General features: G+C 39.5%; 1 protein-coding gene across 12 annotated transcripts in view; it reads left to right on the plus strand.

The window, feature by feature from the left end:
• ehbp1 (EH domain binding protein 1) overlaps window positions 1–16,420 on the plus strand; it is a 169,450-nt gene that overhangs the window by 69,856 nt on the left and 83,174 nt on the right. For all 12 annotated transcript variants that reach the window (XM_044136431.1, XM_044136434.1, XM_044136430.1 and 9 more), the window contains 5 exons: window positions 2,590–2,768; window positions 4,085–4,133; window positions 11,568–12,350; window positions 15,455–15,496; window positions 15,618–15,764. In XM_044136431.1, the coding sequence (XP_043992366.1) occupies window positions 2,590–2,768; window positions 4,085–4,133; window positions 11,568–12,350; window positions 15,455–15,496; window positions 15,618–15,764 (1,200 nt within the window). The remainder of the gene's footprint in view (window positions 1–2,589; window positions 2,769–4,084; window positions 4,134–11,567; window positions 12,351–15,454; window positions 15,497–15,617; window positions 15,765–16,420) is intronic.

Raw genomic sequence — 16,420 nt, forward strand, 5'->3', positions numbered from 1 at the left:
TTCTGTATAAAGTGCTTGATATTCACATTGCATAGTTTTGTAATAAAATAATAAATCTAAAAAATTCAATTTGGAAAACATTATTTAGAGTTTAAGCCCAATGTTTTTATTCACCTAATAAAAACACACAGATAAAAAAAATTTCTCAGTGTCTGAAGTTAAATCTGACTAACCTTTTCTTGTTTTACGTCAATTAGGATTGACCAAAATTATTTTGCTAAATTTCATAAAACCTGGTGAAAACCCTTTTTGGAGATTTTCTTTGACTTTCTTTGTAATATGTCTTTAAACATTTAATTTGAGCAGGAAGGTCGTTTACCTGACCACGATTTGTTTGGACTGCTTCAACGTAATCAATAATTATTACTCGTTATGGCTCAACGACTTATTGATGATCCTGTACTTTATACGTTAAACAACATTGTTGGATTTGGGGGATTGTGGGACTTTTTTTTGTTTTGTTCTCAGACCAGTCAGGTGTGAAAGGCGTGTGTGAAAGAGGCATGACATTTTGTTATATTTTACATTAACTTGTCTCTGCTGTGGGATGTGGAATATTACCACAAAAAATAATAACGGTAATAAACGATATCATATAATGGTGATTGAAAACGGCCGTCTTTCGTTCATTTGTATTGTTTTCATCTCCAAAGTGTGATAATGTCAAAGTTTGGAAACTTACCTTGAAGATTTTTGAAGAGTGCTTGAGTTTTAAAGTGGGAGAAGTGTACTAACCCTGTTTATATATTTAAGATTAGGATTAGTGCATCAACTAGAGTTTAGTTTTCAACATTATATATAGTTCATTTTCACCAAAATGACCGAGTCACATCAGCTTCTCTCCTCCTCCACACACGGTGATGTTGCCCTTGTTCTAATCGTTATCGACTTTCTCACTTTTTTTTTTTTTGTTGTTGTTTCTTTCTGTTTTGGTTGTGCGGCACGGCTGTATTGTCGGAGCCTCCTAAAACGTGTTTGAAGAAGCTGTGGGGAAAGGTTAAGGCCCTCTTTTAAAGATGAGCCGGAAATGTCAAGTGTCTGCCCCTCAGGCTCCCGCTACCGTCTCCCTGTACTAAGACTACCACAGGGATCTGCATCACTAAGAGACACACACACACACACACACACACACACACACACACTGATATGAAGGTTAGGAATTGCTGTTAGAGATGTCCTCTAGTCTCTTTCATTTGTTTTGACTCTCATGGCGTCTCAGCTGGCTTCAGGCTCCTGGTCAAAGGTTAAATTGGAACAATGGAGGAGAAACTCAGGAACTTGTAGACTTCAGCTAGCTGGCTGCTGTTGATGTACCACTCAATTAATTCTTTCCAAATGAGTACTGCTTCATGAGCTTAAAATCAAAATTAGTCTCATTTCCGACTATTAAAATCATGCAGATTCTCTTGTGGAGGCTGATTATAAAATCAAATTCTGATTTTCCTTCCTACTGCCTATTCAAACAATAAAACAGACTGCATACCTTCATGCCGATGCTCTTTCTCTCAAATATGAAACGACAGTTTCAGATTAAATCTTACTTCCCTTAAAAGTAAAATTTTTTTGGGGTCATGTAGTAGCGAAAACATGCCAACAGAGGGGGTTAGTCAGCCACAGCAACCTTAGTTAGGAAGCACAGTCCTAAACTGATCACCAGGCCTCAACTGTTGGGCTTTAAACTCGGTTATGTTTTGTCATATATTTTTTTAGAGCTCAATATACTGTGATTTATTTACCCACTTCAGTTAAAGTTCAATCTTAGGACGTTTACCACACTTCTGCTGATGTCAGACTTCATTTTGTGCAGAAAAAACATAGTGGAGGAAACATCCAGGAGTACTAGTGGATTTAAATACCGGTAGGTTAAAATAAATCTTCTAATTAGGTTTTGTAGTTTTGATTAAAAACATCCAAACATATCTCCTTACGCGGTTGTTTTATTAAATATCATCTTGGCCTAATTGCAGACATAATTTAAAGTAATTGTTTTTAAAGTAAGCCCTCCGTTCCCTCTGTACTTTTTCCTCCATTCTCATCAGAGAGAGCGTCCACACATCAGATCCTCCATAACCAGATTAGAAAATATCTGCCTGAATCACCATCTACTGTCAAGACAAGACAGTAGATGGTGACCGTTGTCTCCGCAAGACCAAGGATTTGTGGGATTTAGAGTCCAGGAGAGGAAAAGGCTTCTTGCACTGAATATGTTTAAGCCCAGATAAGACTTCAAAGGCAAAGCTAATTAATAAGATGTTTACATTATTCACGGTCGTACGCTGCTTTCTGAATGACCCTCCAGAATGGGTGTGTGTCTGCACACACGCGTGTGAAAGCTCATTATATACCAGTACGGCATGCTAATTGATTGACTTGTGACGGCGAAGTAAAACATTTTACTGGAAAATAAGTAATAAAGGGAGTGGAGGAAGTCGGTATTCAAAGGGAAACTGAATACTGAAATAAAGACGAGAAAATTACCCGTAATCTCATTTGATCTGTTTGTATAAAAAAAAAAAACAACAACATTGTTTTTATGAATGTTTCTTTCTATCCATTTCCAATACTCCTCCACATTCTCTCCACCTGCAGCCTAGCCCCGCCCCCAGTCCAGTTCTTGGAGGGAAACCCAATGCCAGCCAGTCCCTGCTGGCGTGGTGTCGCGAGGTCACCAAGAACTACCGCGGGGTGAAGATCACCAATTTCACCACGTCCTGGAGGAACGGCCTGGCCTTCTGTGCCATTCTACACCATTTCAGACCTGACGTAATGTACGACACACACACACGCACACACACGCACACACTCACACACAAACTGAATGCTATTTTCTCTACAAGGTCCTTTACCTGGAAGCAAAAACCAGCTGGTTTTCCACTTATTCCAACCCATATTTAAATACAAACAGGGTTCCTACAATCTTATAAAGATTGTAGGAACATTTTCTTTTTTCCATTTTCCAGACTTTAGACAGTAATGCTGGGGAATCTAATAATGGTTGATATATGGAGTAGTTTTTCCGGGCATGATTTGTGTTTAAATTATGTTTACTATGTCACACTTTCATAACATATAACCTGTCTGCATTGCTTTTTATTTTGTTGATTGCTCATCATTTCTGGAACATGCAGATCATAGGAACTTGTTACCATTTAAAAAGTTAAAGATTTATTATTTTGGTCTATTTTATTTGAAACATTGCTAAATATAGAGGCGAAGTTTCCCAAAATTACATGCTGTCCCTTCCCCACCTGTTGCTGCACACTGCTGGTCAGCTGAAAACTCCTGGATTTTTCCTCTCGCTTAAAGTAACAAGAAATGTATCACCTTAGAAACATTTCTGGTCACAAAAACTGTGGAAATGTCATGATGTGAAATATCTGTGGAGAATATGAACTTAAAATTAAAAGTTGGAAAACATATTTGTGACAATTAAAAAGGGACGCATTTCAATTCTTGGCTTTTAAATCTGGCACTGCAAACAGACAGATGAATAATAAATCCTCAACAAAAATACAACTGAACTATAGAGAATAACTTTACTTAAAATAACTGTTTTATAATTGTAATTATATTGTGGGGATAATTCTATGGTTCCAACAGTGGGCCATTTTCTTTTTTATCAAGGTAATTGTTTTTTAATATAACAATAGACAGTATTTTAAACTATTTTTAGTGTGGAAGCAAAAATTGTGGCACCCATCAGTTTTTTTAAAGAACCCTGGATTAAAATAGAAAATTTAAAGAATCTGTAAAATGTCTATTTTCTTTTTTTTATTATTTGCTTGTAAGTCTGTTATTTTTCCTCAAACTTTCGGCCCACGCCTGGAGCACACATGAAGATAGTTTATTAAAACTCGGCTCTGTGTACATACGTGTGCATGTGTTTATGCTCTCCAGCGAGTTACTTCCACACATTTTCCACTCCATTAGTTCTGTTGATTGCTCTGCTCTGAAATTGCACGTTACAGTTCTAATACCATTACATGCAACGCATATTTAAACTCATCTGTTCCTCCACTGAGCCGCTCTGTTTACCACTCTCTCCCCCTCCCCACACCCTCGTCTCTCCCCGCTGTACTTTCAGAGACTACAAGGCTCTCAATCCTCAGGATATTAAAGAAAACAACAAAAAGGTAAGAGGCAGCCCACCGCTGGGAACCTTCTCTTCGCACACCTCCCTCCCATCCGCATCTCCGTTTGGCCTTGTTTAGAGACCTGCCATTAATCCCACAACGAAGTGTTTGTGTCTTTACACAGTTTGAATGGTGGGTGGGTGGGGGAAGATGGTGGCAATGCAACAAGAAGACAAGAAAATGTGTGCAATCATACAAGTACTTTTTGGTGCCAGGATGTGAAAATGACAGATTTAAAAAAAAAAAAAGACGTTTAGCCCTGCAAAGCAGGACTTAGACACCTGGTGGAAGTGGGCGAGGATGCAGCAAGTGTTCTTGCTTCAGGTGTGTCAGAAGAGAAATCATGCCTTGTTTTGTGACAATCAGAAAGGAAATGATTGGATGCATTTATGATGTTTGTGAGCTAATTTAGTATTCTGTCCAGTTGCATTAAAATATACAGTATATATATATTTTTACATAAATTTTGAAACTATGTTGTGACAGCATGGTATGAGCTCTACTCTTCATGGTAGAGTAGTCGTCTTGCAATCGAAAGGTTGTAGGTTCGATTCCAGCTTCCTCCTGCCACATGTCGATGTGCCTCTGGGCAAGGCACTTAACCCCACATTGCCTACCGATCTGCGTATCGGTGTTTAAATGTGTGTGTGTTTGTTAGTGCGAATGGGTGAATGTGACTAGTGTAAAGCTTTGAGTGGTCAAAATGACTGGAAAAGCGCTATATAAGTTCAGTCCATTTACCATATGAGACAAATAACCTGTGAAAAAACAGAGCACCTCTGACTACTCCCAGCGCTAACTAGAAACAACCAATCAGAGCCCGGGGCGGGTCTGAACGCTGTTCATCCACTTTCTTCGTCCCCCTTTTTCTCTCTGCTACGCTGCAGCTAGCATAGCTTGTTGTGAAACCTCAGGCTAGTTAGCATAACCCCCAATGATGGCGGATAAATGGTTTTCCTGTAACAATAAGTTGTTTTTCCACCATTAGCACCATTAGCAGCGCATATGTGAGGATGATTGACAGCGCTAAGACTCTCCTCCTGGTTCTGAGTGGTTGTTTTTGGTTGGGAGTGATGCATTTCCTCCTGAGCAATAATAGCTCTGACAGGAACTGGAGGAGATCAGTCTTTTCACAGATTATCTGTCTCATAACATAATGTCATGACATGGAGACAGTTTTAAATAAAAAATAACAAAACTCTCTTTTACACTACAGCTTTAACTGTTATGCTTGTTGTCTGTTTTGTCAGGTTATATGTACTTTTGTAGTAGGGTAAATAACTCCTCCTTTCAAGATATGTATTATTAGCTAAGAAGTTTCCCTCTGACCAAAAGAGACAAAAAAAAAAAAAAAGAAATGAACAGACAGTAACACAGATTTGCAGTCCTCTTTAAAAAGCAGCTAGTCTGTTGAGGAGTGATCATCAGTCAAATGTCAGAACTTCAGTCTACCTGGTTGTATGTTTGTTTCTGTGAGGGTATTTCACAATAACGTCATTTGTTTCTGCTGCGCCCCTTTTAATCTGTCTGGGATTTTATCATTGAGGTGGATGGAAGAGATGCAAATATCTTACCACACTTGAAATACAACAAAACTAACTTACGACAGACTTTTTAGCAAGATATGGAAGCTTGTTTTAAGTAAATTATTTCACTTACTGCACGCTTTCTCTCTCAGTCATACAATCTGCCAGCTTTCAGCTGCTTCCGGTTGCAAAAAGACATCGTTGCCATGGTTATGCATGGTAACAAATGTAAAAAAGAAAAAATAAGAGTAAAAGCTTTCCAGGTGCAGCTGCGTCATCACATCTGCACATTAACTCTGGAGCATATTCAGACAGCCCACCGTTTTCTCCCTTAACTCTGTGTTTGCACATTTTATTCCTTACTGGACGGTTTTGGAGCGCACAGATGCACACTCCAGTTTCGTCCCCCTCGCTACATGTCTGTATATGTGCGGTGCACAAACGTCCCCTCTTCAGGCCCCGAGGGCTACACAGAACGATATGCGTGGGGCTCCTGCAGCTTGATTTCCTCTTCTCATACACTCTCTGGCTAAGCGATAACCTCTGGTGGCCCTGTTAGGCATGAATGCTACCCTGTTGACAATAACCACAGTGGAGGAAGAAGCAGAGAGCCGGTCCCATATCTGCTAACTGTCCTCACCTCCCTCCAGGTCCTCGAGTAGCCCTGAAGAAATTGGTTATATAGAAGTAATATGGGGGGAATATGGCGTACAAGGTGATAGCCTGAAAACTGCAGTCGGCCTCTCTTTAAGCTCTACATCACATCAACACAACCTCCTGTGGGAGCTATTGTTACTCATATCTATATATGGGCTACAACTAATGATTATTTTAGTAATTGACTATTCTGTTGATTCTATTCTGACTATTAATCAATTAATCAGGAAAAACCAAATCTGATCATTTTTCATTTAAATGTTTAAGCTTATTTTTTTACATTAAAGAATAACCAATTCCTTTTTCTAAATAAGAAAATAGTTTGTTGCCAAATATTCTATAACATAGCATTCCCTTAGGATTCGCTTCATCATTTGTAGAAAAGGATGCATCATCAGCTAAACAAATACTAAATAAATGCTAAAATAAAACCTTTCTGCTTCACTTGACATCAGTACAGTGCAGGTGTGATCTGGTCATTATGTTTATATTAGCCTATTAATCATTGGATTGCAAAAGATGCAGATTTTGAACCAGGTGAAATCTTAAGGAGTTTTTTTTTTTTATCTTAAATGCTAAATGTATATATTGTTTGCACAGTTTTGGCTTAAGTACTGCTCTGAGAGTAATCATTTGCATAAAATATCCTTTTTGTTGAGTCTCTAAGCTTCAGGTAACAGTTAATCGATTGCTGAATTAGTTGACAATTACTTAAGTAGTCGATTAATGCAATTAATCTGATTAATCGTTTTAATCTGTATGTAAAAGGGATGTGATCCTACATTTTGCTGTTATTTGACAGAAGACTGTGTACTGTTTACCCTCTGTAGTATAATAAAGATTTTCAGTTATCAAATGTAAAAAAATTAATTAATGAAATTAGGGGACAATAAGATCAAATGAGCAAAACATATTCAAGAGAAATAAAAATGTGTGAACAGTTGAATCATGGATGAAGATGGAGTCTTTTCTACTATAAATGCTACAACATATTTGTTAATGTATAGAATTTACTAGATGGAGAGCAAGAATGGAAATGTATAGATAAAGCCACTATCTGCTTGTCATAGCTCGTTGTTAGAACTGCCCCTCCTCCTCTCTGTCTGTCTGTGAAGAATGATTGCAGTCAGCTCAGTCTGTGCTGAATTATGACAGATAAGGACAATCAATATTTAGGGTGATTAGAAAAAAAAAAAAAGTAAAAGCGGATATTACATCATTTAGAGCCTTTAAAACTGCCAATGATGTAAAGGTTCACATGCAAATATAATTCTAATCCCCAGGTAATTACACATATTGATAGATGTTGGGTTTTTTGGAAGCTCTGATCAGTTTGAACTACTGTCTGTTTCTCGTGTGTGTGTGGGCGTGCATGTGTGTGTGTGTATAATGAGGCCAAGGAGAAGTAATTTGTCATGCCATCTGATAGTGTTGCACCAGGCTGAATCGCCCTGAGCACAACCACAAGGGGTTGGGCTGAAGGGAGGAGGCGCTGGTGATTGACAACGATAGATAGCTGTCAGTCACTGAGATCGAGTGGAGGGGGAGCGCGGAGCGTCGGCCCGGGGCCTGAGCCATCAACCTCGAGTCCAGACCCGAGGCTTCATCAGGTAGATAGGAAGGGAGAACAGTAGATAATTCCCAAAACACCAGCTGAAAGTGTGTCTTCTTGATTGTAATACGAAAGATCAAACTGTTTGCTTCCTGTCTTGCTAGTGGTTTTTATAGCCTGTGATTTGTTGGTCAGAAATGACTTGATATGAGATTTTCAAGATATGATGACCTTGAGTAAGATCATGCTGAAAAGCGAATGATTGATACGATATGTAAAGTCTGAATTGAGTTCAAAAGTACTTTATTACAAGAGAAAAATTTAATGTTGCTGTTACTCATATCATCCAGAGTCATGGTGGATGCTGATGCTCTGGGTAGGAAGGCTGTCCAGTTGCAGGCAGTGTTGCAACAATTCCGTAGAGCCCTCTGACTGAAGACTGTTGCTGTATAATAATCTTGTGACTTGTATTACTTCTAACAGCTTAATATCCAGGCAGCAGTGAAGAAATTTTACAGTAACATGTCTTGAATGACAGTTGCTGGCAAGTACCTCTAATCCGCCTCATTTGCTTTTGCTTCTTCTCTATAAATTTTCTTTGGAGGTCGGGGATAAGATCCTTGCAAATCAGAATTACTGTAACACAGCTACTCCCACAAGCTGCCACCATGAGCGTTGCTATTGTAGCAAAATATTTTTAGGATGACTGAAGTTGAAGTTGTGGGCTCAGTTTGTGCAAAATTGAATCAGACTTATTCTTAGGAGTTACAGCTTGAGTTTAACTGATCAGAGCAAACACTCAGTAAGAATAAGCAGGCCAAGAACTCATTATTTCCTGAAACAAACTCCATTTCAAGCATGTTCCTGTAAAAGCTCTCACTTTGTCAACGCTTTTCTACATTCTTTCTATCTGTCTCTTTTTTAAGCTTCAGTTGTTGCTCTCTTTCAAAGGCTTCCTTTACCACTATGCGAACAAAGAAAGCACACTTTGCTTGTCTATATAAGTTTTAGAAACCTAATTGGTCCAGTTATTCCTTGTACTCTTTCACACACTGTTACTGGGGAAGAGAAAGGACTTTAAAATTGCTAGGTGTAAACATAGAGATGTGTGATTTGAGGTGTGCATTTGGCTCTTCTGCCCCCCATCAGTTTGTTTCTCTCACCAAACTCATTTGTTCAGGAAAGTGTAGATGTTCCACAGTGGGGACTATTCCCCTACAAATTGATAGAAATATTAAAACTTAGGAAGAATGGGGTGTGCTGTGGTGGCGTAGGGGATAGCGCGACTCACGTTTGGATGCCTTGAGTCCTCGACGCGGCCATCGCGGGTTCGATTCCCGGACCTGTCGACAAGCAAACACAAAACATGCCCTCTCCCCTCTCCTTCCCCCTTTCTTGTCAGCCTACTTTCATATAAGGGACACTAGAGCCCACAAAAGACCCCCTGGAGGGGAGGGAAAAAAAACATGAGGAAGAATGCAATTAAACACAATACATATTAAGAATTTGTTTTTAGTTTAATTTTTTATTTTTCTTTCTACCTTTTTGCCCCCAGTTTCTTTGATATAAAAAAATCTGCATCCTACATAAGTACAGAGTAGGATTGGGTATTCTGAATGCAACGTGTTTTAATGCACATCATAACTAAAGTGTAGGTACTCATAAGTTGCTCAGCTGCTTCCAGCCTCTGATTTGCTCTGGTGAAGCAAGTGTAAACTGGAATTATGAGCTCTGGATATGAGTGGAACATGTTATACCCAGTAGCTTCCATGTTTATCAGACTCTTATTTTGAATAAGGAAGGGAAGCAGTTCCCGAGTTGCCCTTGTGCATTGACTGACCTACAACATTTGGTATGAGAAGTATTGAAATCCCCTCCAAAGTTAACATCATTAGGGAAAGTGATGATGATGGAAAGACAGAAAAAATATTTAAAAGAATTGAAAGTGCTGTACGTGTACAGTGATTAATTAACCCATTAATGATGTGAAGGTCTGCTGTTGAGCTTCCCATTTGTCCTAAACCTAAAAGCTATCCTGTTGTTTTTCAATATGGAATGCAGTTGAATTTTTTTTGTCCAGCGGTGGCCACTGCTAAAAAGAAAGTTATAAGCGCTAACCCTAAAGCAATAATCCTAATAGTAATAGTTCCTGTAATGCTAAAGCGCTACAACAACCTCATATGTAGTAGAAGCTAATGCTAAAGCACTAATTACAATTCAAACTGTACCTTAGGACTACAACATTCTAGCAGCAATGGGAGTATAATATACATATTCTGTAATGTTGTTAAATATTGTATCCATGTTTATATCTTGATTTCTTGTCCATATCTTTTGTTCCCTTAAGTTCCTTGCTTGAATTAGTTATTTGGGGGAAAAAAAGAGAGCAAACGTGAGAATAGGAAACAGAACTGCTGTGTGAACACTCTTCACCCACTTCAAAGTAAGAGCACCAAGATAAACTTGAAAATTCTAAACTGCCGACAATCAAAACTTCAACACAAATGTTCAATTTTATTCAGTCAAGTAACTTGGAGCCTTAGAAATGTAACCAGTAAAGATTAATTTAGAGAAAGCTAAGTGTGCTAAACATTTTCTAAGTTAGCAAAAGCGCTAAATGGTAGAAATTAGCGGAAGTGTGCCCACCACTGATTTTTACTTTGAAATTCTTAGACTGGTGAAATTTAAACTAGATCATTTTAGATGGAACAAAGCTTTTTTGGCTTTGGTGCATCGGCATTTGTCTTTAAATTGTGTTTTACTTTCTTAGACAACCTGCAGGTGTAAGTAATGAATGCAAAGCAAAGGCTTAATAAAAAGTCATACATGCTTAATAATGCCCTCCTCTGGATTAAGAAAGTTGAAAAAAAAAAAGTGTTTGCGGGACAGACGAGAATTTACAGCAGAACGGGGCTGAGAAAGGTTAAGGAGGCTCCTCTAGATGCATCTCAGGAGGTCACAAGAAGAGGAGTCTTCAGAGTGGGAGAGTCTGGGAGAAACGGAGCAATTGATGGAGTAGGGAGGTCTACAGAGGCAGTAAAACAAACATGCCTTGCAACAGGTTGGAATTAGATCAACACTATCAAGCAGACCAGATACAAGCTGTGATACCTGGGAGAGATGGATGGGGAGGCCGTGTGTGCGTGCAGGAACTGGGGGTGGCATGTGTGCGTGCTGCTGTTAATCTATTTATTTACCTGTCATTGGCAGCGATAATGGTTTTCATCCCCTCTCTCTGTGTCTCAGTCTATCTTGTGATGGGGGATTGGTTTTCGTCTGTCGCTTGATAATCACACCTGTATTTTCTCATCAGCGTCTAATCAGACCAATTACACGCGTGACGGAGAGTGTGGGCACGTTGATGTAGGCGAGCGATAAAGACGCACTTCGGCACGTGCGCGCGCATGTGTGTGTATACACACAAACACACACTTTCGGATTAGGCGCTCTGTCTTGGGATATCTGCGTCTCTTATCGGGGACAGCCAACCCTGACATGACCTGTCAGGACTCATGGCAGCGGTGTCTCTCACTCCCAAACACACATGAACATGTAGAGTACACACTTACAATCTGTGTACCAAGTATACGAAAAAAGAAACCAGACTCCATCATAGTCCTTTCTTTGTCGCTTAATTGTTGCCATGGAGAATAAATTGTTCTTTCTAATGCTTGTTTTCTCGTTGGTTTTTTATTGTAGGCATATGATGGCTTTGCGAGTCTGGGGATTTCTCGTCTCCTGGAACCATCCGACATGGTGCTCCTTGCTATTCCCGACAAGCTCACGGTGATGACCTACCTGTACCAGATAAGGGCCCATTTTTCTGGCGAGGAGCTCAATGTGGTGCAGATAGAGGCCAACAGCAGCCGCAGCACCTACAAAGTGGGCGACTTCGAGACGGACACCAACGCCTCTATAGACCAGGACAAGTTCTACGCCGAACTGAACGACGTGCAAAATCGCCAGGTCAACATCGAGCCCCTTTCATCTACGGCCGGCGTTCCCACTGAGTCCAACGGCGACGAGGCCGCCAAAGGGGAGACAATGGAGCAACAAGTTGGAGTAGACTCAACCGGCTCCCCAGAAGCAGGGTCCTTACAATCGTCACCGCCAGTCCCGTTGCCGCGCACAACGTTGGCTGCAACAGCTACAAACTTTGCCCACGTGCCCCTGCAAGTGTCCGAGGATAGAGGTGGTCCGCTCAAAGCCAACACTTTAGATCTTTGCGACTTACCGCAAAGATCGGAGAGAGAGCTGGAGAAGGAAACACTATGCAAGGAGGAGGTGCTAGAGGATAGAGGAGAGAGAAGTAACGAACCATCGTCCCCTACAAGGAGAGGAAACTCTTTATCACACCTCTCCTATAACAGGGACGCTGACCTCATTAAAAAGAAAAGGGCTAGTCTGCGTCACTCAGATTCAGAGCCAGCTTCAAACACCAAATCCTCCCCAACCAACCACACAGATATCCCCATCAAACAGGTAAAGCCACCTAGTCACAATATTTGACTTGGTGTTTTGTACTCTTGCATTGCAATTCTGCTTTCCATATGCCTTAAACGTTTTTCTCCACAATTTGCCACACTACAGCTGCAAACTGCAATATACTTTATTGTATTTTTGTTTGATGGGGCGGCACAGAGTGGTACAAAATTGTATTGTTGAAAAAAAATGAACTTATTTACAGTGTTTCATGCATTTGCAGTCATCCTTCCTTCACTCCGAAACCCCTAAATAAAATAAAAAAAGAGTTGAGAGGTCTATGGTAACTCTGCAGAAGCTGCAGAGACCAACACTGCAAAAACACAAAATCTTACCAAGTATTTTTGGTCTGGTTTCTAGTCTAAATGTCTCTGTACACTTGAAATACGACAAAACTAACTTAAAGGTAACCTTTCAACAAGATATAGGTACAGCTTGTTTTAAGTCTGTAATTCCTTAATATTGAGGAAAAAGTACTGGATCCAGTGGAAGATCTTTTTCGCTTTTAACAAGACATTTTTGCCATGTAATAAGTCAAATCTGCCAATATTTTGCAGCAATATTAAGGAATTATTTGTTTTAAACAAGCTCCTGTGTTGCTGAAAAGTTATTTGATAGTTAGTTTTGTCTTATTTCAGATACACAAAAGCATTTGCAGAAATAGCTAGACCAAAAATACTTTGCAATATTTTTTGTTTTTGCAGTGAACTGCTCAGGTATCTATTATCTATACAGCCATTACTCATGCACACCTCCAATCTGGCCTTGATATTAAGAAGGAAGCTGTTGTTGGCCATAAGCTGTATGTTTAATGAACTTAAACATACAGCCAGAGCTACAGTGGTACTGGTTCAATGAAAACCTACTTCTGCTGGGATGGTTTCAACCTAAACCTCCACTAAGAATGGGTAAAAGTGTTTCTTGTTGGATACTTGGGTGGTGTAAATGCAGTAAAAGGTTGCTCTTCAAGATTGATGCAGTGGGATTAAATACAAACAAATACCAAAACACAAGATGTTTGAATTTTTCTCTCACTGCACAGTCTTGCACTACTTTGTATTGATCTATCACATAGAGTCCCAATGATTTCTCATATGATTTGCAGTTGTAGCTTTGAGGTATCTGATTCAGTAAACCTCAAAACGAATACATAAATTCTGTACCTTAACCTCAGGAGCAGTCTGTGTTTCATAAACTCATTCTCGCTACTTAAGTCAGGTATTAAGATTCCAGCAGCGTTTACCTGCAGGTACCTGTCTGGGCCCTAAATGGATTGCTCATGTTTTTATCCTTGCACCCAGGCTTTGATTGAAACTTTCTCGGCGCCGTCAGTCATAAGACAGAGGATTCGTACAACATTCATTTCCTCCTGGCGCTCGCTAAGCTTCAAATCCGTCCAACATTGTTGATACAAATGCAGAGATGACCGTGCCGAAAAATTCTCTTCCATTCTCCATTAGATGTTGTTGTCACTTGTCTTGCTGCCAAGAACCAGACGCATCGGGACCCTTAACATGTGGCGACTCCCGAACGCGCCCAGCAGAACCCCGCTCCCCCTCCTTTGCTTTGACATTTCATTATATTTTTCATTATATTTCCCATCCCTGCAGTTGATGACAGTTTGTGCCGTGACCGCTCAGGCGTGGCGATGCTTTGCACGGAGCAGACATCATCTCGTCTTACACTCTGACACACACCTGTACGCATGTGTGCACCCGCTCGCACAACCCAAACGCACTCGGTGCAGGGCTGCATTGGTTAACCTCAGATTACTGCTGCTTGTTTACAACCTAAAAGGTCACGGGGCAGGAAGAGGGGGCAGCGGGGAGAGATTGTTATTTATCCATTTATTTATTTTGATGTGCTGTTATCAACTTCATGAGATGCCTCATCACCTTTATCCAAGTTTAATTGAAATTCTCAAAAAAGATTCCCACAAGTGAAAGAAACCCTCCTCGATGGGGTTAAAACCCTTTAAGAATTTTTTTTATTTTTTATTTTTGCACTGATAAATCAGCACCAGTTTCTTTCATTCAGCCTCAAGCTGGTCAATAAATCAATAATATATATTGCAAAAGACACGTGATCAATATCAATAGGTAAAACGTCTGATAAAATAACAATATATTGATAGGCTTTAGCCACTCCGCCTCTCGCAGCCAGCTGAACAAGGTTGGTGGCATCTACTAACTTACTCACTCTTTGGTTACCTAGCAACAACTTGTTGAATAACTTACAGTTACCTATTAACTAACTTTCACATCAGGAGTGTCAGGTTTATCCTCTGTGCCTCATAACTGCTTAAAAAAATCTTTCATTTGAAGTGAAAACTGTGAATAAAACAGGAAAGGTTGCGTCATCAGTTTGGAAAATATTTCAGTTATTTCAAACAAAAAACAATTAATGATTATTAGTATCGACTGACTTGAAGCGCTTATTTTGTGTTATGTTTTTCGGCTACATCGTCCAGCTCTATATCGGCCGATTCTTGTTTGCGAAACCAATCTGACCCTCCGACCTTATCTACCAGCCCAGGTCCCTACATTTAGCCAGCTTTCAGACCAGAACTTGGTATCGGCCAAAATCTGAATCAGCAGGTTAGAGTTTTTCAAGATCGGCGATTGGACAAAACATTGCAATAGGTGCCCTATTTATTTCCACATAGTTTCACGCCTCATAAAGTCTATATGAGGTGTAAAATGTCTTGACAAAAAAGCCACAGTGGTTCAATCCAGTAAGGAAACTCACAGAAAACTTGAGAAGCGACTCGAAAAATTGAAAACACAGGATATTTTTTATACTTATGGTTATTAAAACATCAAGTGTTGCTCCTTAAAGAAAATAAATCTTAAAACTCCAGGTGCACCAGTAAATTTGTTTCCAAATTAACAACTTCATCTGTGTATTTAACTTAAAAAAAAAAAAAAAAAAAGAAATATCAGTATCAGTCGGCTGATTGTTTTTTTGTTTTTTTTTTACTTTCTGCTGTAGGCAAATTGAAGATAAGACTTTGACTGTGCTGTTGGTTTGAAATAAGCAAGCATGACTCTTAAAAGCAGAACTTTATAGGCTCTTGCATTTATGTTGCATTTTCTGTTTCAAAGGAAACATCACCTGCATCTGCATCAAGTCCTCCAGCTGAGAAGGTGGGTCAAACGGTTTTGATCCGACTGCAAAACTATGCTCGTATAAAATGTTTGAAACAAAGCAAAACACGACTAATTTAAGCATTTGAATTAGTTACTCATGTTTTGTGTTTGCTTGTAGAAAGTACTTTCTCGTCAAGAGGAGTTGAAAGAGAGAGCCAGGCTCCTGTTGGAGCAGGCCCGCAGAGACGCCGCCATGAAGGCTGGAAATAAGAACGTCCCCAACTCAGCTGTCGCAGCACCAAACAGGACTTCAGGCATCTCTGATGTAAGTTATCGCCGCAATATAGCAACGGTTCTCATGTTGACTCGAAGCCAGACTAATTTTTCTTTGTACTTCAACAACATTCCTCAAGTTAAGGAAACTTGAGGAATGTTGTGGGATCTGTGAGAAGTATGAACTACCAAAAGTGCCAAAATCTAAGAAATAATTTTATATGTTAATAATTAGAGATTTGATTTGGGATGTGCAGTGATCATATCTTTTGATGTTGTTGGTTTGGTAAGGGGGAAATAGTGTGACAGGAACTGTGATTTATTTCAATTTTAAACTATAAATGATGATGATGTTTGCAACCTCAAAGCTGACCAGAAACCGGCTTGTTTTGCAGCTCAAACAGTTTTTCCGCTTCTGTTTCCATGAACACATCAGTAACAAAAGAAATATTTAAAAAAATCTGATTAAATGTTGCTTTTGTGTGCAGCTTAACAACTCAGCTGCAGTTGTACAGCTTAAAACAACTGGTGGACTGAAAGTTACATGTGATGCATTTTGGTTTTTGAGCAGTATTTGTGTTTGTGAGACTCTGACTGTATCACCAGAAACATTTGATAAATGTTTAAATACTTTTTATTTTGAAGTTTATTGTAACACCAATAACTTTATCATACATGTTGGGTGCATTTGATTTTGTTTTTTCTAAA

Source organism: Gambusia affinis, linkage group LG13, assembly GCF_019740435.1.
Source record: "Gambusia affinis linkage group LG13, SWU_Gaff_1.0, whole genome shotgun sequence".
Taxonomy (NCBI): domain Eukaryota; kingdom Metazoa; phylum Chordata; class Actinopteri; order Cyprinodontiformes; family Poeciliidae; genus Gambusia; species Gambusia affinis.